At 39.4% G+C, this 25,652-nt stretch overlaps 1 protein-coding gene across 1 annotated transcript; it reads left to right on the forward strand.

Annotated features, from left to right (window-relative positions):
* Positions 1–213: 213 nt before the first annotated feature.
* Positions 214–7,955, forward strand: LOC107157558 (vomeronasal type-2 receptor 116-like). The gene is given in 5 exon segments (XM_048812852.1): positions 214–441; positions 820–1,626; positions 2,323–2,550; positions 3,094–3,217; positions 7,051–7,955. Coding segments are annotated over 5 exon segments (2,277 nt in total). The 5' UTR covers positions 214–228.
* Positions 7,956–25,652: the final 17,697 nt, after the last annotated feature.

Raw genomic sequence — 25,652 nt, forward strand, 5'->3', positions numbered from 1 at the left:
AAAGATCTCGCATTCTAACACCATCACTTAGGAGGTTTCAACGTAGGGAAACAAGTATTCCATTCATAAAAGACATTGCTTTTGATTGAAAGATAATCATGGTTGGAGTCTTATACCTAAAGATCCCTCTGCCCTCTACGCAGGTTGCAACCCAAGAACTACCAGTATGTCCTGGCATTGGTTTTTGCCATTGAGGAGATCAACAGGAACCCCCATCTTTTACCCAACATGTCTCTGGGATATGAATTTCATAATGTCGTGCACAACCATCGGTTGACCATGAAGAGCACCCTCATTTGGGTCACAGGGCTGGGAATGGCCATCCCTAATTACACCTGTAGGAAAGAAAGCAAGTCAGTTGCATTACTTACAGGAACAGTATGGACATCTTCTGCCCAAGTTGGGACCCTGTTGGAGCTCTACAAATTTCCACAGGTGAGGGTGGGTAGGAAGAGGTTAGACCATTTTCCTTTGTTGCCTTTCTCAGGGGCCTACAGACAGTGAAAGGAGAAGACAAAGTGTAGACCAGGTGACACGTCCACTTCAAAATGTTTCAAAGGATAAGGACTCAGAGACTGCTTAGGTATCCACATTTGCTTTCTTTGGAATAGGGAGGAGAAAACAGATCAAAGGGTTTCCCAGAACATGAGCACTAGTCAGTACCCTTACAGGATATGGAATTGGGAGATGATTAGAAAAACTAGACAAGCAAATGTTCAGTTCGACCACTTCAAACTGCTGTGTGACACCTGTCAGTTCTGAGAGGGTGCCTGGTGCCAATTCTTTTCCTCACGTGGCTTCCATGTTCCTCCCCTTCAGCTCACCTTTGGGCCTTTTGAACCCATCCTGAGTGAAAATGACCAGTTTCCTTCTCTCTATCAGACGGCCCCCAAGGACACAACTCTGGCCCTTGGCATGGTGTCCTTGATGGTTCATTTCAGCTGGAACTGGGTGGGACTGGTCATCTCAGAGGATGAGAAAGGCATCTGTTTTCTCTCAGACTTGAGAGGCGAGATGGACAGGAATGGAGTCTGCATGGCCTTTGTGAATATGATCCCATCCAGTGTGTCATTATACCTAAAAAGGCCTTACTTGTATTATAACCGGTTAATGACTTCAACAGCAAATGTTGTTATCATTTTTGGTGATATGGACTCTTCCCTGAGCATGAGCTTTAGAACGTGGGACTATCTGGACACTTGGAAAATCTGGGTTACCACCTCCCAATTGGATGTAACGTCAAGTGAGAGCCATTTCATCCTGGACCCATTCCATGGCGCACTCATTTTTTCTCACCACCATGGGGAGATTTCTGGTTTGAAACATTTTATCCAGACAGCGAACCCTGCCAAATACCCAGAGGACACATTCCTTGCTTTGTTGTGGTGGATGCATTTTAACTGCTCAGTCTCAGAGTCTGAGTGTAAAACATTGGAGAGCTGTTCTTCCAAAGGCTCCTTGGCATGGTTACCACGGCACCATTTTGACATGGCCGTGAGTGACGGGAGTTACAACATATACAATGCTGTCTAGGCCGTGGCCCACACCCTTCACGAGATGCTCCTTCAACAAGTAGACGGGCAACCAGTGAAGAATGGGAAAGGCCCAGTGTTCTCCCCCTGGCAGGTAATGTCTCCAATTGGGTGGTGTGAACTTCACCAAGGCGTCATCCTTGAAGGGCTCCACAGGGGCTCCAACCAAGAAGTGCAGGATCCTTTCCCCAAACACAGCACTTCTGTACTCTTGTCACTGCTAGCAGGTAAACCTGTGCCTGGATGGCAAGCAAGAACCAGATGCCGCTGGCCAGGGGAAAAGGAGCTAGGAATGAAGATCCGTGTTCAGTTAGAGAGCGCCTCAACGTCCTGCCCGCCCACTGCTCTCAACAGGAGAAACCCCCTTCCAGGATGCCCTTCATTGACAAGCAGAGAACTAGCTCCCTAACTGCCTGGAGGACGCTGAGCACGATGGACAGTTTGCAGAAGGGATCTCATGCAATTCTGTACCACTTCAGGCTCTGGTGGCCTGACCTGGCTGACAGGTGCTCTGAGACCCAGGAGAGGAAATGGGTGTTGAATAAATAGCATGCCCACTGACCATGCAGGTGCGCCTGGGTTTGGGCATCTCCTCCTGAGCCTGACCGATACTGTAGAAACACTCTCACCACACCAGTCAGAATTCATACCATGTCCATGTTTTACTCCATCAGGTGCCTGTAATAAAGTTGAATTTTTAGGAAGGGATAAAACAAAATGTGCAGCATTCAGTAATCCAGGTTTCTTCTTAACTCTGGATCCCTCTCTTATCTTGGTGCTTCTCTTTCAGCTGCACCCCTTTCTGAAGAACATCAAATTTAACAATCCTGCAGGGGACCCAGTGAGTATGAATCAGAAAGGACAATTGGACAGAGAGTATGACATTCTTAACTTTTGGAATTTTCCGGAAGGCCTTGGACTTAAGGTGAAAGTTGGAACGTTTTCCCCTTATTTACCACAGGGACAACAACTGTCTCTATCTGAGGACAAGATAGAGTGGGCCACAGGAGATAGACAGGTGGGTTGGACCTGATCATAATTCTTTGCACTACACTTAGAGAACCAAAATTATATGATGGGTCATGTGCCTCTTCATGTGGTTAGTAAATGGCCACATCTGGATGTTTTCGTATCATATTTCACCTTCCAAGATTTCCTTAGTGACTTTCTGATGGTTGGGAAATAAACATGTGCATTTGACCATGGGTTTCTAAACGTCCATATGTATCACATTTTCCATGTAGTTGGTCTTTTATCAATTAATTTTGGGTAGGTATATGCAAAGTATATTTATTTATATATTTATTTTGTAGAGAGAGAGAGATAATTTTTTAATATTTATTTTTTAGTTTTCTGTGGACACGACATCTTTATTTTATTTTTATGTGGTGCTGAGGATCGAACTCAGGGCCCCGCCCATGCCAGGGAAGCGCGTTACCACTTGAGCCACATCCCCAGCCCACAAAGTATATTTATTAGTGGTCCAATACTCTAAAGCATTACAGTTATTATGGGACTGGGTCAAAGTTCCCTCTTGCCAACATGTGTTTGAATTTCTTAGACTCCCAACTCAGCCTGCAGTATGAGCTGTAGACCTGGATTCAGGAAGTCCCTTCAGGAGGGAAAGCCTGCCTGTTGTTTTGACTGCACTCCCTGCCCAGAGGACGAGATTTCCAACCAGACAGGTGAGTGCATGCCTCAGGAGAAATTCCTGGGATCTCCTATATCCCCCAAACCATGCAAGGAACTTCCAATTGATATGGAAGAGAAATGAGGGACAAAATTCTTCCTTGCTTAAGTTAAAAACTCAGGTGTGATAATCAATAGTACCACCCCATGAAATAATAAACCTCCTGTCCCTTGAACCACATGCTTTCACTCTGCATTCTAGACCCACCTCACACAGTGTAGTCCCAGGAAATGTCTTTTGACACCGAACAGTAGCCTAAGTCTCATTTCCACCTGTGAATTTAACACATAGTGTTATATGTCTCCACTTTCAGCTTCTTTGAAGGTACATTTGGATCACATTGAAGATGAGGGTCTTGCATAGCCTTACTTTCTCAGTACACAGCACTGTTCTTGATGCAGGGCAGGTGCTCAGAAAGGTTGTATTTGAGTTGAGGAGTAAATATTGCTGCAATGTAGAATGGCTATGGTACAGCGTACTCCCAGTAAGTAGCCTGTACTTCCTGCTCTCCCCTAGCTCACCCTGCGTGAGAAACAGCACATAGAGAGGTGAACTCAAGGTATCCGTTACACTGCACTAGATGCAATCACAAAAATTCTAGTGTGCCATGGGTGATGTCATCTACATGCTTGAAGGTTGGCATAGACTTCTTGAAAGTGGTGGTAGTGTCTACTAATGATGATCACTTAGTGTGCACTAAGAATTGGTGGAGTATTAGAAATGGCTAATTACAGAGAGTCACTATTTCATCTGATAGCCAGAGAACCTAACAGACATACACAGTGCAATCTCACGTAAAAAGGTGGTTGTGAGTGTTGGGAGAGGATGTGAAAAAGGAACACAAGTCTACTTTGAGCTGCTCAGATTTGACATTAAATGGTGATACAGGAAAACCTAGTCTAGAGTGGGGATTTTCTACTTTTTGTGACTGATATGTAGCCTAATTTGTAACACATTTCACATTATTTCAGTTGATTTAAAGTATACTTATTCTGACAACATAGTCCAGTAAATGAGCAGTTTGAGTGAAGGTTCTCTATTGCACAATCGGTGTGTGGTAAGCTATTTGCTGGCTCGTGTGCACAGTTCCCACCAGCTTCAATTCCTATGTGCTTGGGAATTTAAACATACTCTTCTAAACAGACCAGGGGTTATGAAATACCAACTATGTGAGAAAGACTAATTCTCTTTCAAGAAAAATTTCAAAAACCAGACAGAAAGTGGGTCCTCTATAAAGGTCTACCAAGAATTGTTAGTGTCATGAAGATTTAAGTCAACCTGAAAAGCTGCAATGTCAAGAATGGTTGTCAAAGATGTCAAGAAATAATCTGAACAACCCCATATTTATATCTTAGAAGTGTTTTTTAAATGTTTTACATGAACTATTGTCTAAAAATTCTAACACATTTTTATTGTGGCTAACAACTTCACTGGCGAATGCTATCAAACACTCAAGAAGACACAGTAGCCACTTAGTCAGAAGCCTCAGCAAAGTGAAAATCACAATGGCAACGGGCTGCCACCTCACCCCAGTTAGAGTAGGATTATCCAATATAAATAATAGCAAACTCTGGCTAGGATGCCGAGAAAATGACCACTTATCCACTGTTGGCAGAATGTACGTGAGTACAGCCAGCGTGGAAAACAGGATGGAGTTTTCTCAAAAACCTAAGAAAGAACTACATATGATCCAGCAGTCCCAGGACTGAGTACATGCACAAGGAAATAAAATTAGCTTGCTTAAAAGATATTTTTACTCCCATGTTTTGCACTTTTCATGATAGCCATAATGTGGAGTCAGACACACATCAACATGTGAATGGATAATGAAAATGTGGTACATGTGCACAGTGGAATATTACTCAGACAAAAAGAAGAATGAAATCCTGCCTTAGAAGAAAATAGATGGAGAAGGAGGACTTCATGTTACATTAAATAAGCCAGACCCAGAAAAATAAGCATCTCATTTCCTCTCTCATATGTGGAAAGGCAAGAAACAAACTTGACCTGAAAATGAAACAGTGACTATTTGAAACTGGGATGGTTACCTGGAGTGAGAGGGGACAGGATGGAAGAAGGGTGGATGGATCCAGTTCCTGCAGACTGCATGCATATGAGGGAATATCACAGGGAATCCCATTAAAATACACAATTAATATGCACAGACAAAAGCAAGATATACAAAGGAGTAGGGAAATTGAATTTCTTTATGCTAATAGGTTAACTTTTGTTGTCAACACTGAAAAGCTCATTAGAAGAAAGGAAACATACAAGCCACTCTCCTTGAACGAAATTCACATATGATTAAAAACAAAAAGAAAAGGAAAGCAATCCCACCATATTTTAGAAAGGGACTATATCATGACCCAAACTGGTTTATACAATGTTAAGTAAACAGAGTCCCAGAAAAAGAAACAAATTATAACCAAACACCTGCAAACGGTTAATAAAATGCAGTTCCCATTCCTTTTACACTAAATCCAGAGAAACAACTCTTAGCACAGGAGTAAGAAAGATGGGTTTAAATCCTACCAAGAGTGTCCCAGAACAGCACAGCAGGCACAGTGCACCTGAGGTCAGGTTGAGGACAAGCACAGGACGAGGACGCGCACCGCCACACCTGCTCGACCCCACACCAAGTCCTACCCACAGCTGGCCCCAGAGGACTGAGGCAGAAGGAGGACCATATTGGAAAGGAAGTGACGCACAGTGTTCATTCAGATGATATTGTTGCATGAACAAAAAAATCCAAATGAATTAAGGAGTCAGTCATTTATTTTTGTGGGAACCGACTTTCTATTTCCTGGGTGCAAACTGCTTGTTTCTATTACTCGTCTCGTTGTTCTCAAAAAAGAAAATTTAAAAGATAACACAACATTTAAGCTTGTGAAATATATAGAAATAAGTTTAATGGCAATCTTGAAAGAACGAGAAAAATGAAAGAAGACTGAAGGAAGTGGACAAATAAGGCCCGTCCCTGGCTGGAAAGACACAGCACTAGGAAGGTGGTGGGGCTGGCTATCAGAGCTGGTCTGCGGGTGCCAAGCCGTCCACTCCACACCTGCATGTTCTGGGTGCACACTGCAGCTTTGGGCTGGGAGGACTCACTCCCCGTGAAATCGAGTACTATCATCTCTAGATGCTTGTGACTTAGCAATTCATTTCCTTCCGATGGTCTAACAAACTTATCCAGACCATATTTGGGGAGAGAGGCAGGTGTTTTATGTCCTCCCAAATCCATATGTTGAAACTTAGCCCTAAGGTGATGGTATGAGGATGTAGAGCTTTGGGTGGTGTAGGATCAGGCGGTTTCCACCTTCCTTAATAAGATTAGTGCTACCATAACCAAGGCCTGGGGAGTTTGCACTCACAGCCAGGTGGGGACACAGCAATAGCCACCTTCCTTGCAACAGAGAGAGCCTGTGTCAGACCATGGACAAGAAGCTCTGCCAGCCTGAACTTCCTGGGTTCCAGAAGTGGTAATGGTAAATGTGTGCTTTCATGAACTGTGAGCTCAAAGTTAGTTCATTATTGTATCTTGAACACACTAAGAAGTAGGTATGGCTTTGTTGTTAGATAAGGAAGATGGTGTCATGAACATGCAATGCAAGGTAAGTGGATGAAAGAAACAATAGCTATGTTTTCCAAACCATAAAGAAGATGGGGAGTGCTGACTGGGAATCATTCCTCACACAGCTCTTTCATTCACTACCCAAAGCAACAAGGAAGGACACTTTGGCTAAGATTGTTCAGTGCTCTACTTTGAGAGGGCCTCAGAGTAAGAGAATTACTGACCCAGGACTGATGACACTCTGCATTTCTCACCAGACATGGACCAGTGTGTGAAGTGTCCAGCTCATCAGGATGCCAACACGGAGCAAACCACCTGTCTCCAAAAGGCTGTGACATTTCTGGCCTATGAAGACCCCCTGGGGAAGACTCTGGCCTGCTCGGCTCTCTGCTTCTCTGCCCTCACAGCTGCTGTCCTTGGGGTCTTTGTGAAGCACAGAGACACCCCCATAGTCAAGGCCAACAACAGGGCTCTCAGCTACATCCTGCTCATCTCCCTCACCTTCTGTTTTCTCTGCTCCTTGCTCTTCATTGGCCGTCCCAGCACAGCCACCTGCATCCTGCAGGAGACCACATTTGGACTGGTGTTCACTGTGGCCGTTTCCACGGTCTTGGCCAAAACTGTCACTGTGATTCTGGCCTTCAAGGTCACTGCCCCAGGGAGAAGGATGAGGCGGTGGCTGGTGTCAGGGGCACCTAACTTCATCATTCCCAGCTGCTCCCTCATCCAGCTGACTCTCTGTGGAGTCTGGCTGGGGACCTCTCCTCCCTTTGTGGACACAGACACACACTCTGACCATGGCTGCATCATCATCACGTGCAACAAGGGCTCAGTCATTGCCTTCTACTGTGCCCTGGGATACCTGGGCTCCCTGGCCCTGGGGACCTTCACGGTGGCCTTTCTGGCCAGGAACCTGCCTGACACCTTCAATGAAGCCAAGTTCCTGACCTTCAGCATGCTGGTGTTCTGCGGTGTCTGGCTCACCTTCCTCCCTGTGTACCACAGCACCAAGGGCAAGGTCATGGTGGCCGTGGAGGTCTTCTCTATCCTGGCCTCCAGCACAGGGCTCCTGGGCTGCATCTTTGCCCCCAAGTGCTACATAATTCTCATAAGACCTGACAAGAACTCTCTGAAAGGTTTAAAGAATAGAAAAGTTTTTTGAAAATAGACATTCTGTGGGTTTATCTCTTAAGTCTCTTTCACATTTTTAGGATCTTGAATCAAAAAGCAACAGAAACTATTTTACTTTTTGGCCCACCTCCTTTTTAAGAAGAGTCATTATTGTAAAAGTACCCCCAGCTAGCCATCAGGCTACAAACCACAGTGGTATCTCACGATTATGGCTCTCCTTGAAATCATGGTACTGAACTAATTGCTATATTCTGTTCATAAATTGGCAGACACTTTACATAATTATATTTTGATAAAATAACACATTATGCTTGCTTCATTTTCTGTTTTTCTCTCTTATGCACTAGGTATTTTATTGTTTGCTTCATAAATTCCTTAAGATATTTTACCTAAGTAAAACTCAATTAGCCAAGTACATTGTTTTTACATAGATAAACTAATATTTATAGATATACTTCTTATTAAACCTCTACTGTCCAGCAATTTAAATGTTTTCTTTTTTATATAAATGTATTTATTTATTCTAATTAGGTATATGTGACAGCAGAATGCATTTTGATTCATTGTACACAACTGCAGCACAACTTTTCATTTCTCTGTACTCGATGTAGCGTTGCACCATATATACAGTCACACATGTACCTAGGGTAATGATGTCCATCTCATTCCACCATCTTTCTTGCCCACATCCCCCACTCATTACCTTTGCCCAATCAACACTCCTCCATTTTTCCCATGCCCCCCTCATTATGGATCATAATCTACTTATCAGAGAAAACATTCAGCCTTTGGTTTTTTGGGATTAGCTTACTTCACTTAGCATGATATTCTCCAACTCCATCCACTTACCTGCAAGTGCCAGAATAATTTTATTCTCTTTCAATGCTGAGTAATATTCCATTGTGTATATATACCACAGTTTCTTCATCCATTCATCTATGGATGGGCATCTAGCTTGCTTCTAGTTTAGCTATTGTGAATTGAGCTGCTATGAATATTGATGTGGCTGCATTACTATAGTATGATAATTAAGTCCTTTGGATATAGACTGAGGACTGGGATAGCTGGGTCAAACAGTGGTTACATTCCCAGTTTTCTATGGAACCTCCATATTGCTTTCCAGATGAGTTGCACAAATTTGCAGTCCCACCAGCAATGTATGAGTGTGCCTTTTCTCCCACAACCTTGTCAACACTTTTTTGTTGATATTCTTGATAACTGCCATTCTGACTGGAGTGAGATGAAATCTTAGAGTAGTTTTGATTTGCATTCCTCTAATTACTAGAGACATTCAACATTTTTTCATATGTTTGCTGATTGTGTATCTTGTTCTGAGAAGTATCTGTTCAGCTCCTTAGCCCATTTATTGATTAGGTGGGGTTTTTTTTTGGGGGGGACATTGTTTTTTAAATTCTTTATATATCCTGGAGATTAGTACTCTGACGTGTGTGTGGCAAAAATTTGTTCCCAAAATGTAGACTCTCTCTTCACCACATTGTTTTCTTTGCTGAGAAGAAGCTTTTTAATTTGAATCCATCCCACTTATTGATTCTTGATTGTTAAGGAAGTTGGGACCTAACTTGACGTGATGAAGATTTGGGCCTACTTTTTCCTCTATTAAGCACAGGGTCTCTGGTCTAATTCCTAGGTCCTTGATTCACTTTGAATTGAGTTCTGTTTATGATGAGAAATGGGAGTTTATTTTCATTTTGCTTCATATAGATTTCCAGTTTTCCTAGCACCATTTGTTGAAAAGGCTATCTTTTCTCCAATATATTTTTTGACGCATTTGTCTAGTATAAGCTAACTGTACTTATGTGAGTTTGTTCTGTGTCCTCTATTCTGTACCACTGGTCTACAAGTCTATTTTGGTGCCAATACCATACCATTTTTGTTACTATAGCTTTGCAGTATTGTTTAAGTTCTGCTATTGTGATGCCTCTTGCTTCACTCTTCTTGCTAAGGATTGCTTTGCCTATTCTGGGGCTTTTATTTTTCCAAATGAATTTCATTACTATAAGGAATGACGTTGGAATTGGAATTGCATTGAATCTATATAGCACTTTGGGTAGTATCGCTGTTTTGACAATATTAATTCTGCCTGTCCAAGAATATGGGAGATCTTTCCATATTCTAAGGTCTTCTTAAATTTCTTTCTTAAATGTTCTATAGTTTCATTGTAAAGGTCTTTCACCTCTTTTGTTAAATTGATTACCAAGTATTTTTTTTTGAGGCTATTGTGAATGGGGTATTTTTCCTAATTTCTCTTTCAGAGGTTTCATCACTGATTAGTAGAAATGCATTTGATTTATGGGTATTGATTCTATATCCTGCTATTTTGTGGAATTCACTAATTCTTGAAGTTTTCTGGTGAAGTTTTTGGATCCTCTAAGTATACAATCATGTTGTCAGAAAATAATGATAGTTTGAGTTCTTCTTTTCCTATTTGTACCCCTTTAATTTCTTTCATCTGTCTTATTGCTCTGGCTAGAGTTTCAAGAACTATTTTGAATAGAGGTGGTGAAAGAGGACACCCCTGTCTTGTTCCAGTTTTTAGAGAAATGCTTCCAATTTTTCTCCATTTAGAATAATGTTGGCCTTGAGTCTAGCATAGACAGCTTTTACAATGTTGAGATATGTTCCTACTATCCCTAGTTTTTCTAATGTTTTGAACATGAAAGGGTGCTGTACTTTGTCAAATGCTTTCTCTGAATCAATTGATATAATCGTATGATTCTTATCTTTAAGTCTATTGGTGTATGTTAAACCAACTTTGCATCCCTGGAATGAACCCCACTTGATGATGGTGCACTATTTTTTAAATATGTTTCTGTATGCAATTTGCCAGAATTTTATTGAGAATTTTTGCATCTATATTCATGAGGGATACTGGTTTGAAATTTTCTTTCCTAATGTGTTTCTGCCTGGTTTTGCTATCAGGATGATACTAGCTTCATAGAATGAGTTTGGTAGGGTTCCCGCCTTTTCTCTTTCATGGAATAATTCAAGAAGTAGTGGTATTAATTCTTCTTTGAGGTCCTATAGAACTCAGCTGTGAATCCATCTGGTCCCAGGCTTCTCTTGGTTGGTAGGCTTTTGATAGTGTCTTCTATTTCCTTGTGTTCCGTTTAAATTGTGCATGTCCTCTTGACTCAGTTTGGATTGATCATATGCCTCTAGAAATTTGTTGGTGTCTTTGAGGTTTTCTATTTTACTGGAGTATAAATTTTCAAAATAGTTTCTGATTGTCTTCTGTATTTCAATATTATCTTTTGGGTTATTTCCTTTTTCATCACGATTTTTTCTAATTTTGAGTTTTCTCTCTCCTTCTTTTCATTAGGGTGGCTAAGGGTTTGTCAATTTTATTTGTTTTTTCAAAGACCAACTTTTTGTTTTGTCAATATTTTGAATTGTTTCTTTTGTTTCAATTTCACTGGATTTCTGCCCTGTTTTTAATTAATTATTTTCTGTCTTCTAGTACTTTTGGTGTTGGTTTGTTCTTTTTCTAGGGATTTGAGATGTAATGTCAGGTTGTTTATTTGTTGACTTTTTATTCTTTTAATAAATGAGCTTAAAGAAATGAACTTTCCTCTTAACACTGCCTCTTAGCAGTGTCCCAGAGATTTTGATAAGTTGTATCAGATTTCTCATTTACCTCCAATAATTTTTTTATCTCCTCCTTTATGTCTTCTGTTATCCATGCATCATTCAATAGCATATTTTTAGTCTCTAGATGCTGAAGTAGGTTCTATTTTTTATTTTATCATTGATTTCTAATTCCATTCCATTATATGATATGGATAGATTGAATGCAGGGTAGTATCTCTGTTTTTTTGTATTTGCTAAGACTTTCTTTGTGGCATAACATATGGTCTATTTTAGAGAAGGATTTATGGGCTGCTGAGAAAAAAGTGTATTCATTTATTGATGGAGGGAATATTCTATATATATTTGTTAAGTCTAAATTATTGATTGTTTTGCTGAGTTCCATAGTTTCTTTGTTTAGTTTTTATTTGGAAGATCTATCCAGTGGTGAGAAAGATGTATTAAAGTCACCCAGTATTATTGTGTTGTTGACTATTTGGTTCTTGTAGTTGAAAAGGTTTTGTTTGATATATATAGATGCCCCATTGTTTGGGACATAGATATTTATGATTGTTATGCCTTGTTGATGTATGAATCCCTTAAGCAGTATGAAATGTCCTTCTTTATCCCTTTTCCCTAGCTTTGGTTTGAAGTCCACTTTATCTGATATGAGGATGGAAACCCCTGCTTGTTTATATGGTCCATGTGAGTGGTACATTTTTTCCCACCCTTTCACCTTTATTCTGTGGATGTCTTTTCCTGTGAGATGAGTACACTGAAGTCAGCATATTGTTGGGTCTTTTTTAAAATCCAATCTATCAGTCTATGTCTTTTAATTGATGAGTTTAAGCCATTCACATTCAAGTTATTACTGAAATATATATATTTTGGTTTTTAACTTGACTTGGTTTCTCCTTTAATTGGCCTTTCCTTTAGTGTAGTTCATCCCTTTGCTGATTTTCACTGTTGTTTTTCATTTCCTCCTGGAATATTTTGCTGATAATGTTCTGTAGTGCATTTCTATTTCTTAAAATTCTTTCAACTTTCGTTTATCATGAAAGGTTTGATTTCATCATCAAATCTGAAGCTTAATTTTGCTGGAACATAAGATTCTTGGTTGGCATCCATTTTCTTTCAGAGCTTGGTATGTTGTTCCAGGATCTCCTGGCTTTGAGGGTCTGGGTTGAAAAATCTGCTGAGATATGAATTGGTCTCCACCTATCCCCTATATATGATCCGATTCCTCTCTCTTGCAGCCTTTAAGATTCTATCATTATTCTGTATGCTAGACATTTTCATCATAATGTGCCTTGGTGTAGATCTGCTGTAATTTTGTACCTTTGGTGTCCTGTAAGCTTCTTGTGCTTGATTTTCCAATTCATTCTTCATGTTTGGGAAATTTTCTGGTATTATTTCATTGATGAGATTGTGCATTCCTTTGATTTGAGTCTCTGTGTCTTTCTCTATCCCAATAAATCTTATGTTTTGTCTTTTGATGCTATCCCATAATTCTTGGATATTCTGTTCATGGTTTCTTACCATCTTCACTGTGTGGTCAACTATTTTCAAGATGTTCTGTCTTCCAAGTGATGCTTTCTATTGAATTTTTTATTTGGTTTACTGTTTCCTTCATTTCTAGGATTTCTGCTTAGTTGTTTTTCAGAATTTCTATTTCTTTCCTGAGGTAATCTTTTGCTACCTGTATTTGCTCCCTTATCTCTTTGTTGGTGTGTGTCTTCAATGGTTGCCTGTATTTGCTCTCTTATCTCTTTTTTGAGTGATCAATTTTTCCTCTATTTGCTCTTATGTCATTCTTTAATTTGCAGATAATTTTAATTATGTACATCCTGAACTCTTTCTCTGATATTTCATCAATTGTACTGTCAATGGATTCTATTATTGTAGTATCTTGGCTCATTTGGGGCACTTTCTTCCCTTGTTTTTCATGTTGTCTATGTGTCTTCTTTCTTGCCGTGCAGATCTGAGGTATTGCAGTCTGTGCCCCTGCAGATTACCTGTACCTCACCTTTGTGTTGGGTTTCCAGTCCCGGCCAGTGTCCCAAGATGGATGCTACTGCAACTAAAGGTGGTGGCAGAAATAGTGGAGGTAACTCAAGCTAGCAGTGGGGGTTTCCCAAGATGGACACAATCACTTTCAGAGATGGGGCTGGAGGGTGGGCCTTACAATGGCTTTGGGCTGCCTGTTCAGAGATGCAGTGCTGTGGCCTGACCTGCTGCAGCAGGCAGCTGCTTTCAGGCCCTGTCTGTTGTCTCAATGTGGAGGCTACTATGTGGGTAGGGCTATGGCAATGGCTGCTGTGTCCCAAGATGGAGGCAGTCTGAGGGAGCAACACATTGGTAAATGGGGAGCCCCACCTGCTCCTCTGCTCTGTCCAGGGTAGTCCTAGGCATGGACTCTCACACAGGTCAGCGGGGACAGTACTGAGCCTGACCTGGGCCTGGACCCCAGGGTGCATCAATGGGGGCTGTGCTGGGCCTGACCTAGGCCTGAGCTCCTGTGCAGGTCAGTGGGGGTGGTCCTAAGCTGGACTCTGGGATCTGGAGTGGGTCTGCTGGTTAGTCGGGTGGTCCTAGGCCTGACCTGGACCTAGGCTTATATGCTTTCTTGATTGTGCATAATTTGCATGAATACAGAGTTGATTCTGAAATCATGCCTGTTCAAATGATTTCCTGTTTGGGGGGTTTGGCTTGGCTTAAAATTTAATTTTCCAATTTGATTCTTGAAAATGACTCTTTTATTTAGGTGAAATTTGCTTCATAAATCTGAACTATTTTAAAGGGAACAAATCAGTGACATTAATACATCCATGTCCACATTCTGTGAACTAGATTCACAAATGTGCAATGGTCATCTCTGCCCAGCTCTCAACACCTTCATGACCTGGTAAGTCAACTGCTCCCCTATTAAGCAGGCACTTGCAAATCCTCCTGACCTCCTGGTTAATGGGTTAATTTGTGTCTGTGTGTATGTGGTGCTAGGCATTGAACCCAGAGCCCTGTGCATATGAGGGAAACAATCTACCAACTGAGCTATATCCCCAAACTCCTCCTGCTGAAATAAAATCATACAATACTTGACCTCTTGTGTCTTACTTCTCTGTTAACATTGAATTTTCCAGTGTATCCAGGTTATAGCAGGCATCCTCCATTGCCTTCTGTGCATGAAGAGCATTCCATTCCAAATATCATACCCTGCTCCCCATTGCATCTGAAGAAAGACATTCACACTGTGCTCACCTTGGCCTTTGGGATTTGGGATTTGGGTGCTCTGAGGACTCATGAACAGGGATTTGTTTGGGTCCAAGTTTATTTGTTCAACACACACATCTGGGAGTCAAAAGGCTCAGTCATGGTAATTCCATGTTCAAACTTTGAGGTTGCACCAAATGGTTTTCCAAAGTGGTTGCATTGGTTTACATCCTGCTGGCGATATATGAGGACTCGAATGTCTCCATATCCCCTCTGGCATTTGTTTTCATGTTACAGTACTGGAGACATCCAAATGTGCATGAGGTGTTATCTCATGGTGCTTTTTATTTGCATTTCCTTAATTTCTTTGATGTTTGCTTTTCAGACCCAGGAATATTTCCTTCGGAGAACTGTCTATTCATAATCTTTGTCTAGTTTTAAGTTTTCCTTCCTTGTTGATTTTTCATATATTTTAGGTACTAGATCTTCTGAAATAATTTGCAAACATTTTCTACCCTTCAGTAGATTGTATTTCCACCACGGTGGTACTGTCATTTGATACTAAAACAGTGATTAATTTTGATGTATTCCAACACATCAAATTCTTCCTTTATTGCTTTTCCTTTTAGTGTCATATCTTAAAATGTAGGCCATACTTATAGTCATGAAAGTTCAACCATGTGAATGTAAATTAGAATAGCCATTATGGAAACCATTAAAGCATTTTTCAAAACTCTGAAAATAAAATTATTATACAACAAAGCAATCCTATTACTGGAGTATTTCCAAATGAAAGGAAATTAGTATGTCAAAGAAATATCTTCATACTCAGAATTATTGCAACACTAATCATAATAGTCAAGATTGGGCATCAACCTAAATGATCAACATTCATCCAATAGATGAAGAAAATATGGTCTCTATACACAGCAAGCTCTATAAAGACATAAGAAATAGTGAAATCCTATCATTTTTATCAAAATGAGTGGAGCCAGAAGACATCATGCTATGCACAGTGAGCCACCCAGACAGACATCATGGATCTCACTCATGTGGGATCTGAAAACATTGTGATTCATGTATATTCTACCAATATAGTGCCCAAGTTTTAGCATTATAATATGCAACTTACTTTAAAAATATAATGGAAGTATGAAATATTCATCTTTCAGAGAAAATACTGACTCTAATTCTCTCTTTTATACTCACAGCACTTTTTTATTTAGGCTAACTACATTTCAAATGTTCCCTAGTAGCATGTGACTAGAAGCTACCTAGTTAGAAAGTGTGATTTTCTTGGCTGTTAAACAATATTTTCAAAACAAATAAGGATTACAGGAAATTAGGTGGAAGCACAGATAGATACCAGGCACCCAATACCTGCCCACCTTCTCTTTTCTACTTTTATTTACATCTTATCAGTGTGCTACACAGCACAATTGATGGGTCAGTATCAGTACCTCCTTACTAAGTCAAGTCTGTAATTTATATTCTGATTCCAATTTTTTCTGTTATACGTTGTGTGGGTTCTGGCAAAAGTATATCATGGCATCTACTATAATTGTGTCATACAGAATAGCTTCACTGCCCTGAAATTCTCATGTGCTGCAGGGCCAGAGAAGTCTGCAACCTATAACTTTGCACATTTTCCATTTCTTCCTTTGCTGGGATAAGGGGATGAATAACACTAGAACATCTGTGGATGACCTCAGTATTTGGGGAGATAGAAAAAAATAAAAATGCTTTATCATCTTTATTGTCTTCTGTTTTAGGGGTAAATACAAGGTCTTCCCACATAGCCCCATATTCACATAAAAGCATAAGTATTGGAAAACCCCAATGCTGTGGATGTAGAGGCAGGTTATGACAATATTTGGATCCAAGGTGTAGCATGCATAAAGAAGAGAACAGGAGCAAAGAAGGTCAAAGGTCAGAACAGAAATATGCAACTGGATTCTGCATGGACTTTGTGTTGCTGATTTAGGGTTTCTGAATTAAGCATGGTCATATGCCCCCACAAACCATAGGAACCACATGTGTTTGTAGGGCCTCTGTACATGAAATTTGTATGCAGACCTGTATGAGTCATGCAAGGAAGATTCTGTGGGTACCCTGGACCTTGGTGTGTGAGGCTGAATCTCTCTATTTTAGAAAGGGATCACTGCTGCGCCTAAGATGTTAGCTGGGACCTGATGGGCACAGGCCCCTCTGAGACTTTCACTGTGCATCTGAAATGCGTCCTCTGATGCAATTCATGTCCATCATCCCAAATGGCTTTCATGTAAACAGTTTCTTGACACAGGCTTGAGACCAAATCTGCTCAAGGGAAGGTGATCCCTGGGGCTTTGCTATCTCTGTTCCTGGGTGAAACCATGTCACCTGGGGATGGAGAGGATGATCCTCAAACATGTTTTCAACTTGTGTTTTCAACCTGATTATAAGACCTCAGATGCAGAGCCCCAGGCAGAAAGAGTTTCAGACTCCCTCAAGGGAATGTAGGAAGCTGAGCTGAAAAAAGTTAGGGGGGTTAGAGACCTCTCCATCAAAACACACACACACACACACACACACACACGGCATATGTATGAACCTGCCTGACACTGCAGGTTCCACCTACACCCAGAGTTAGAGCCTTGAAGACACATCTGCGATGCTCCCTTGGATTATTATCTTGCTGATCCTGCAGCTTCCTCTCCAGGTGTGCTCCCCTGACAACTCCACATGCCTTGTCATAAGGAAAGCCAGTATGTACAAGGATGGAGATGGGGTGATCACTGCACATTTCCCCCTTTATACTGTCTTTCTAAGCCAAGGAAGTGATGATCTGGACCTCATGTATTCTAGCATTAAGTAAGCACCTTTTTCATTTCTTCATTTTCTGGGTTATGAGGATGATAATACTAGGACAACTGTGAATCAGCATTCCTTGTCTCCTGCCCCATCTACCCAGAACTGTCTCTTGTTTATTTTGTGACTTCCTGTTGAGAATTTTTCTTCCTTCAATGTGGAAGAGAGTATTCTGCTTCTCTTCCTATTACCTTCCCTATTTAGGGCTCAACTCAACACCCCTATCCAAGCTGGGCTGTCATTCCATGAGATCGAGAGGTTTTCCATAAAAATGTCCTCCAAGCCACTGGCTTGTGGTCTTGACTAGGAAGTACCACAAAGCATCCTTCCCAGAAAGGCTAGTAATGTTTCTTTTGTCACATATATAATGCCTAAAATCCCTGCAGAGAAGCCACTGCTATTTGCATGAACAGAATTCTAACCACTGACATCCACATACTCTTTCAAATAAACTACATGTCACTATTTCAAGCCAGGGGATGCTCCATGCCTCCTGGAGTAGCAAGTCAACCCAGGAATAAGAGATCAGTCATCTGATACTTTTATGCATTCCCATTGATCTGTTTCACTTGTATATTTACCAAGCCTCAGGTTTTGGAAACTATCAATATCAGGTCAGCCAAACCTTTAATTAGTCAATACCTGAGTCAGAAATTCAGGAAATTCTAGCAGTTATTGTGTGCTCCTGTGAGAAGAATGGATGTCACTGAAAAGGGTGATGCTGGAGTGACAGGTATTGCCTTTGGAGACTGTTCACATTTCTCGGCAGATATGGCACTTAGGAATTGGGCTCTCCTCCCTGCTGTAGAAGATGCCCACAACTATCTTATATTTTCACATCAACATGTTTGTCTGCTATATTTTCTATTCTCTGACAGTTTTCCCATGTTCATCAAGATTTTTTCTTTTCATAACTTTCTAAGGGGCACTTGTACATTTTTAGTGATGTATTTTTGTAAACATTTTGATTCTGATATTTACCACGTACGTTTTTTATGTTATGTCAGATCTGCAAGTTATATGGGGATGGCTGTCAGGGAATTCTGGTCCTAATGTCCTGAGACTTACTAAAATATGAAGTCGTGTGTGGTACATGTTAAAGACAGTAGGTAGATTGTTACTCCATGAAGACACTTCCATACATATAGGGACCACTGCACTGAGGTTTGCATTGGAGAGAGGAATTGGACCTACTTCTGCACACGGCATGGACATGGCAATCAGGGTGAGTCCCTGGATGGAAATGACTAAAAGGAATCATCGGGGTAAGGGGGGTTCTGCTTAACCTTCCCTTGCAGAGTTCTTCCAAAAGGCAGATCAAGGTGATCAGATCTCACCTCAGGGACAGAGAAGGATGAGGAACTGCTTGTATACCAAATTTCACCAGATAGTAAGGACATCTTAGCAGATTCGTCTAACATGGACCTTGTAAGGACCACCCAACAGATCAAATTGTGAAGCCCACTTTAAAAAAAAGTTTATGGAGAGTCAGGTATACTCAGGGAGCAAATCTATGTCTGGGAAAAAAGAAAACAATTAGTTATATCTCCCTGGAGCCTGGCTCCTGGAGGCTAGAGGGAGACTTAGTCTCTCTCCCTAGGAAACGAGGTGAGGCCATCTTGCTCTTGTTCCCTGCTCTCCACTCTCAGCAGCTCAGAGTCTAGTGAGCTTTAGCAGGTGGCTCTCTCAGACCTGAGCCTGAAAACCTGCCTGCGTCTGAAGGAACATCCCTGCCACCACATGACCTTCATGTCCCAGCTCACTTGTCCACTGGGCACAGGATGTTAGGGGCTGATCAGAATGCCTTAATTTCTTATAAAATTGGAAGTAAAAACCAAAATACTTTACAGCAAGGAAAATGTGCAAATATATAAGAAAGATGTTTGCCTTTATGTAATACATTTGCAAAATACAGTTCTGATTTTTTATTAGAGGATGGGAAGGCATATCTCCTTCAGGGTCCTTAGTTAATTCATAGCTTTGATCAGTCTTCATGTTGTTGGACACAAAACAACAGCATGTTTAAACCACCTGCTGTCTCTATTCCTCTATTTCCTTACATAACAAATGCCATAAGTGCCTCTGTATGCGTGTCTTCCATGTATTCTCTTACACATAGAGAATACCACAATCCATGGGACTGGGATAATTTTGCCCACACACTAACTCTCGTATGGTCCTAGTTTTCTGATAGGCTTTCACTTTCATGTCAGCATAATCAGGAAGATGGTAAACAGGTTATTGATAGGTGGTAGAACACAGTCCACATATGTTGCTCTCTGATTAACACAAACTAATTCCTAGAATTACAGTGGCGGGACTCAAGGCTACATGCATATCAAAGTCTTTTTATGCCTCCTGCCAATGACTCTCCAGAACCAGACCCAAGGATATTTTCACAAGCCGTCAATCAAAGGACTGTTTCCTTCATATTTCCTGTACGATATGGTCTGATCTGATGTAAGAAAATGTTTTCCCATTGGTTACCATTACATTTCTCATACAAATAGCTGAATTGATAGAATATTTATGTATTGTCATAAGAACATATTTTTGCTACCTTGCATTTTAACATTTTGCTCTTTTGCTGTAGGCCCTTTATTTTTTTAAGGACATCTTACATGTTATGGGACAGAAATTTTTCATTGGCAGTATCCTAAAAATACATGGTCATGCAGTGGCTTGTTTTCAAGATTTTGCTACAAGCCATGTTCAAGGGGAACAGAGCATAAACTTTTAGGTTGGGTAAAATCTAATAATCTTTATCTTAGTCTTTCATTGTTTGGAATGTATATCTGCTATGCAATATTTTAATTTGAAACACTGTTTTTATTTTATTTATCCTCACAAGTTATTTAGAGGCTTTGGAGTTGATTTTGCCCCCAAAATAAACATATGAAAATCATCTTAATGTTTTTATTACTACAATGCAGTTATACATAGTACTTTTAAATTTACAGGTTTCCTCTCACCAATTTTAAGTGAGTAAGTGAATTCATTTGTTTTGATTTTCAACTTTATTTTACATGATGTACCCACATATCCTGGTGCAATTAACACTCTGCTTAAAATACTAAAGCCAATTGGAACACGTAGTCATCATTTCTAGAGCATCACACTCTCCCTTTATCAATCTGAATGACTTTCACTAATTTTCTGAAGATTTTATATTTTCAGAAACCTCTGAAGTAAACCTGCCATAGACATATAAGCCTCTTACAGAATATTTTTAATTTATTAAATATTAATTATTATACATTTTAATGGATTACAGTGGGATAACTGGATTTATCAATGTATTTTGTAATGGTCAAATCAGGGTATTAAACATTTTCAACTACAATTTTATTAACAGAGTTCTTATTAACATGCACTGATTGTATGCCTTTATAAGGTAATGTGATAATTCAAAACATGTATTTTATATGTGCTGATCAAATTGGAGTGCTTACACTTTCCCTCTCCTTACCATTACTTTGTTTTGCAGCATTCAAACACCTCTCTTCTAGTGTTCATGAAACATAAAATAGGTTACTGTGAACTCTTGCCACCCCACTGTGCTGCAGAACACCAGAACATATTCCTCCTCCAACCTACATTAGAAGCCCATGTCCAATCTCCCTCTCTTCCTCCTACTCCCTACCCTTCAGAGCCTCTAGAAATCACTATTATAGATTCATACTGACACTTTCACATGGCTATATGAGAGGCAACAGGCCCCATTGGTCTTTCTGTGTCCACCTTACTTTGTGTAATGTCCTCCAATTCCATACAGTTTGCTGCAAATGTTAGGATACCATTCTATGGCTCATAACCCATTGTGTGAACACACACATGGTCTTTATCCAGTCATCCATTCATGGGTGTGTAAGCTGATTCCATACTTTGGCTTGCAGGAGTATCTTTGGTAGGCTGATGCCATTTCCTTTGGAATACAGCCCAAAGTGGGAAAGGTGGATTGTATGGTAGATCTATTTTTAGCTTTTGTCAGGTACCTCTGGACACTTCCTAACAGTGACTCTGGTAATATACATTCCCACCAACACAATATGAGTTCCCTTTCCTCCCCAACCTCACCGACATTTGTTATTCTTTCTTCTTTTGATAACAGCCATTAAATGGGGGTGAGACAACATTTCTCTTTGGTTTTGATTTGCATCACCCAGACACGTGAAGAAATTGAGCGTTTTTCATACATTTTTACGACAGTTGAATTTCTTAATTTTGACAAATGTCACCTCACATCATTTGCCCTTTTTAAATTGTTTGTTATTGTTGAGTTTTGTAAGTTCATTCTACATTCTCATTAGTCCTTTGTCATGTGGCTAATTTGCATACTATTCATTCTCATACTGTAGGTTAACTTCTCTCTGTGGTTGCTTCCTTTCCTGTGCAGAAGTTTTGTAGCTTAATGTAATCCAACTTGTCTAATTTTGCTTTTGTTTACTCTAATTCAGGGATCATTTTCAAAGCACTGCCTGTACAAGTCTTCAAAGGTTTCCCATGCATTTTCTTCTAATAGATTCCTAATAGTTTCAGGACTTTATTCCAGCATTTGATTAATTTTTAGTTGCTTTTGTATTTTGTGAGATATAAGGGTCAAGTATCAATGTTTTGCATGTGAATATCCAGTTTCCCCAAGGCCCTCATTGAAAAAGCTGTCCTTTCTCCAATGTACATTTTGTTTATCTTCATGAGGATCAAAACCCAATAAATGCAAGGGGTGTGTCTGGGCCATTATTCTCTTGCTTGAATGTGCATGCCTGGTTTTATGGAAATAGCATGCTCACTTGGTTATTATATCTTTGTGTTGTATTAGAGTCAGGCAGTGAAGTGTCTTTGGTGGGATTTTCCAACTATGGAATCATATAATCTTCACATGGGAATGATATGAATTCCATTTTTCCTATTTGTATCCCTTTTATTTATATCTCTTCCCTAGTTGTTCTGGTTAAAATTTCAATTAGTATATTTAGTAAGGGTGATGAAAGTAGATATCCTTATCTTGTTCCTCATTTCATAGGTAAAAGCTCAGTGTTCTCCTTTCAGACAGATATTGACAATAGGTTTCTCACACATACCTTTATTATGATAAGGTGTCATCCTTCCAACCTAAGTTGTTGAGGGATTTTTATCATGATGGGGTTCTGAATTTTACCAGTCTTTCTCTGCATTAAAATGATCATATGATATTTATGCTTGATTATACGTGTGTGCTCTATATGCATTTGCATATGGTGAACCATCCTTGCATCCCTGGAATTCAAACACATGATCACGATGCATGGCCTTTGTGATGTGCTTCAGAATTCAATGTGCAAGTATTTTATTATGGATTATTGAATCTGTGTTCATCAAGAATAGTGGTCTACAGTTTACTTGTGTGTGTGTGTGTGTGTGTGTATGGTGTATGTGTGTGGTCTTTATCAAGTCTTGATCACAGAGTAATAATGACTTGTAGAATGAATTTGGAGAGGTTCTTCCATTTCTATTTTATGGAACAGTTTGAGGATCATTGATTATAGTACTTAAAATTCTATAAGATTTATCAGTGAATCTGTCCAGTTCTAGACTTCTTCTGTAGACACTTTTGATTACTGCTTCATTCTCAAAGTTTCTTATTGATCTACTTAAATTTTTTATATACTCTTGATTCCATTTTGGTAGGACAATGTGTCTTGAAATTTGTCCATTTATTAAAATAGTTTTCAAAATAGTCCTTAATGTTGTTATGAATGTCCACATTATCTCCTACAAAATCTTGTTATCTCCAACTTTATTTCTCTTTCTTTTGCTTATTTTAGATAAGGGACTGACAATTTTGTTTGTCTTTTCAAAGTACCAAATATTTGTTTCATTGATCCTTTGCATGATTATTTTAGACTTTGTGATTTTGCCTTGGTTTTTTTTGTTATATCTTCTCTCCTATGATTTTAACTTCAGTTTTGTTCTTCTTTTCTGAGGAATTTAAGATGCACCATTAAGTCGTTTGAGATTTCTATTTTGAATTTATGTACTCACAGGTGTAAACTTCCCTTATATTACTGCTTTCACTGTATCCCTAAGGTTTTGGTGTCTTGTCTTCCTATTTCCATTCGATATGAGGAATTTTTAAATTTACCCATTCATTTCTTCATTGACACCTGTTTTTTGTTTATTTTTGTTTTTTAGAAAAAAAAGTGATTGGTCAATCCCCATGTGTTTGTATCATTTCTATAATTTTTCTTATTGTTGATTTCTCTTTCATTCCTTTATGACCTGATAAAATGAAATAAATTATTTCAATTTTTGAATTCACTGTGGCTTAATTTGTGGCCTGATATGTGATCTATTTTTGGACAAGTTCTATATGCCAATACATAGATAGTATATCCTGTAGCTGTTGAATGGAATATTCTGCAGATGGCTGTCAACTCTACTTGATCTAGCACTCTGGGGTTTCATTAATTGTCATGCTTTGTCTGAATGATCTCTCTCTCTTGGTGAGTGTATGTTATTGAATTTACTCACTGATTCTGTATCAGGACCAGTCTCTCCCTTCATGTCTGGTAGTGTTAGTTTTACAAAACTGGTGTGTTAATGTTTGTTGTATTATTTAAAATTGTTACATCCACTTGGAGAATTGTTCACTTTATCCTGATTCATTTATTTTGTCTCTTTTCACTGATTTTGGTTTGATGTTGGTTTTGTTAAAGGTGAATCTACACCTGCTGCATTCAGGTTTATTATATTTTATGATCAGTCAGCCAAGATTTTTGCAGGCAGCATGTGGGTAAGTTTGGTTTTTAGTTCATTGAGCCAGTCTGCATCCTTAATCCGATAATCAAGACCATTTCCATTCATAATTAATGTTGAAAGCACGTGCTTGTCCTTGCCATATTGAGGATTTTTTTCTGGTAGTCTTAACTGTTCTGTTTTTTACTCTCTCATTTATCTTAGAAATTTTATGCCTTTCTGTATTGAATATGCTTGATTTTTTCCTAATTCTCATTTGTGTACCTATTATTCCACTGAGACATTTTTATTTGCTATGCTCTCATGATTGTCTTCTTTTCTCCCTTGTCTGGTGTATGATTACCTTAACTATCTATCAAATGCCTATTTTGTGGCCATGAATTTTCTTATTCTATCATAGGAAGTGTCCATTTCTAACTCGATTCTGAAGGGTGACTTTGCTGGGCATAGTCATCTCGGTTGGCAATATTATCTTTCTGGACATGAAATACATCATTTCATGCCCTCCCAGCCTTTAGAGTTTCTGCTGACATCTGCTATTCTTCTGATGGCTTGGCCTATAAATGTGACCTGGAGTTTCTCTTTTGTATCCTTTAATATTCTTTTTATGCCTATACTTTTGGCAATGAAACTATCAAATGTTGTGGAAGGTTCTTTACTGGTAGTGGCTTACTGAGTTCTAAATGACTCTTACATCGGAGTTTCAATGTCTTTCCCAAGATGTAGGGAAATGTTGGCCCAAAAAAATGGGCATATGACCTGAAAGGATGTTTCTCAACAGAGGATTTACAAATGACCAACATGCATATGATAAAGATGTTCAACACCATTAATCACCATAGAAATGCCATTTAAAAACCTCAACAAGATATCTTCTCAGTCCAGTTAGAATGGCTTTTATCAAAAAGACAAAAAATGATTTCACATTGCAAACACATGTTGTCACACTGTACCATGCTCCTGGATAAGCAGGATTAATATTGTCAAAATGGCAACACTACCAAAAGCATTATACAGATTTAATGCAATTACTATTAAAATCCCAATGACATTCTTCATAGAAATAGAATAATAATCATGAAATTTATTTGGAAAAATAAGAGACCCAGAATAGCTAAAGCAATCCTTAGTAAGAAAAGTCAAACAGGAGGCATCACAATACCAGACTTTAAACTATACTACAGAGTTACAGTAACAAAAATGGCATGGTTTTGGCACAAAAATAGACTTGTAGCCCAATGGTACAGAATAGAGGACACAGAGAAACCCCACATAAATACAATTATCTCCTACTAGACAAGGGTACCAAAAACATTCACTGGAGAATAGATAACCTATTCAACAAATGGTG

The sequence above is a fragment of the Marmota marmota genome, unplaced genomic scaffold (genome assembly GCF_001458135.2).
Source record: "Marmota marmota marmota unplaced genomic scaffold, marMar, whole genome shotgun sequence".
In the NCBI taxonomy this organism is placed as follows: domain Eukaryota; kingdom Metazoa; phylum Chordata; class Mammalia; order Rodentia; family Sciuridae; genus Marmota; species Marmota marmota.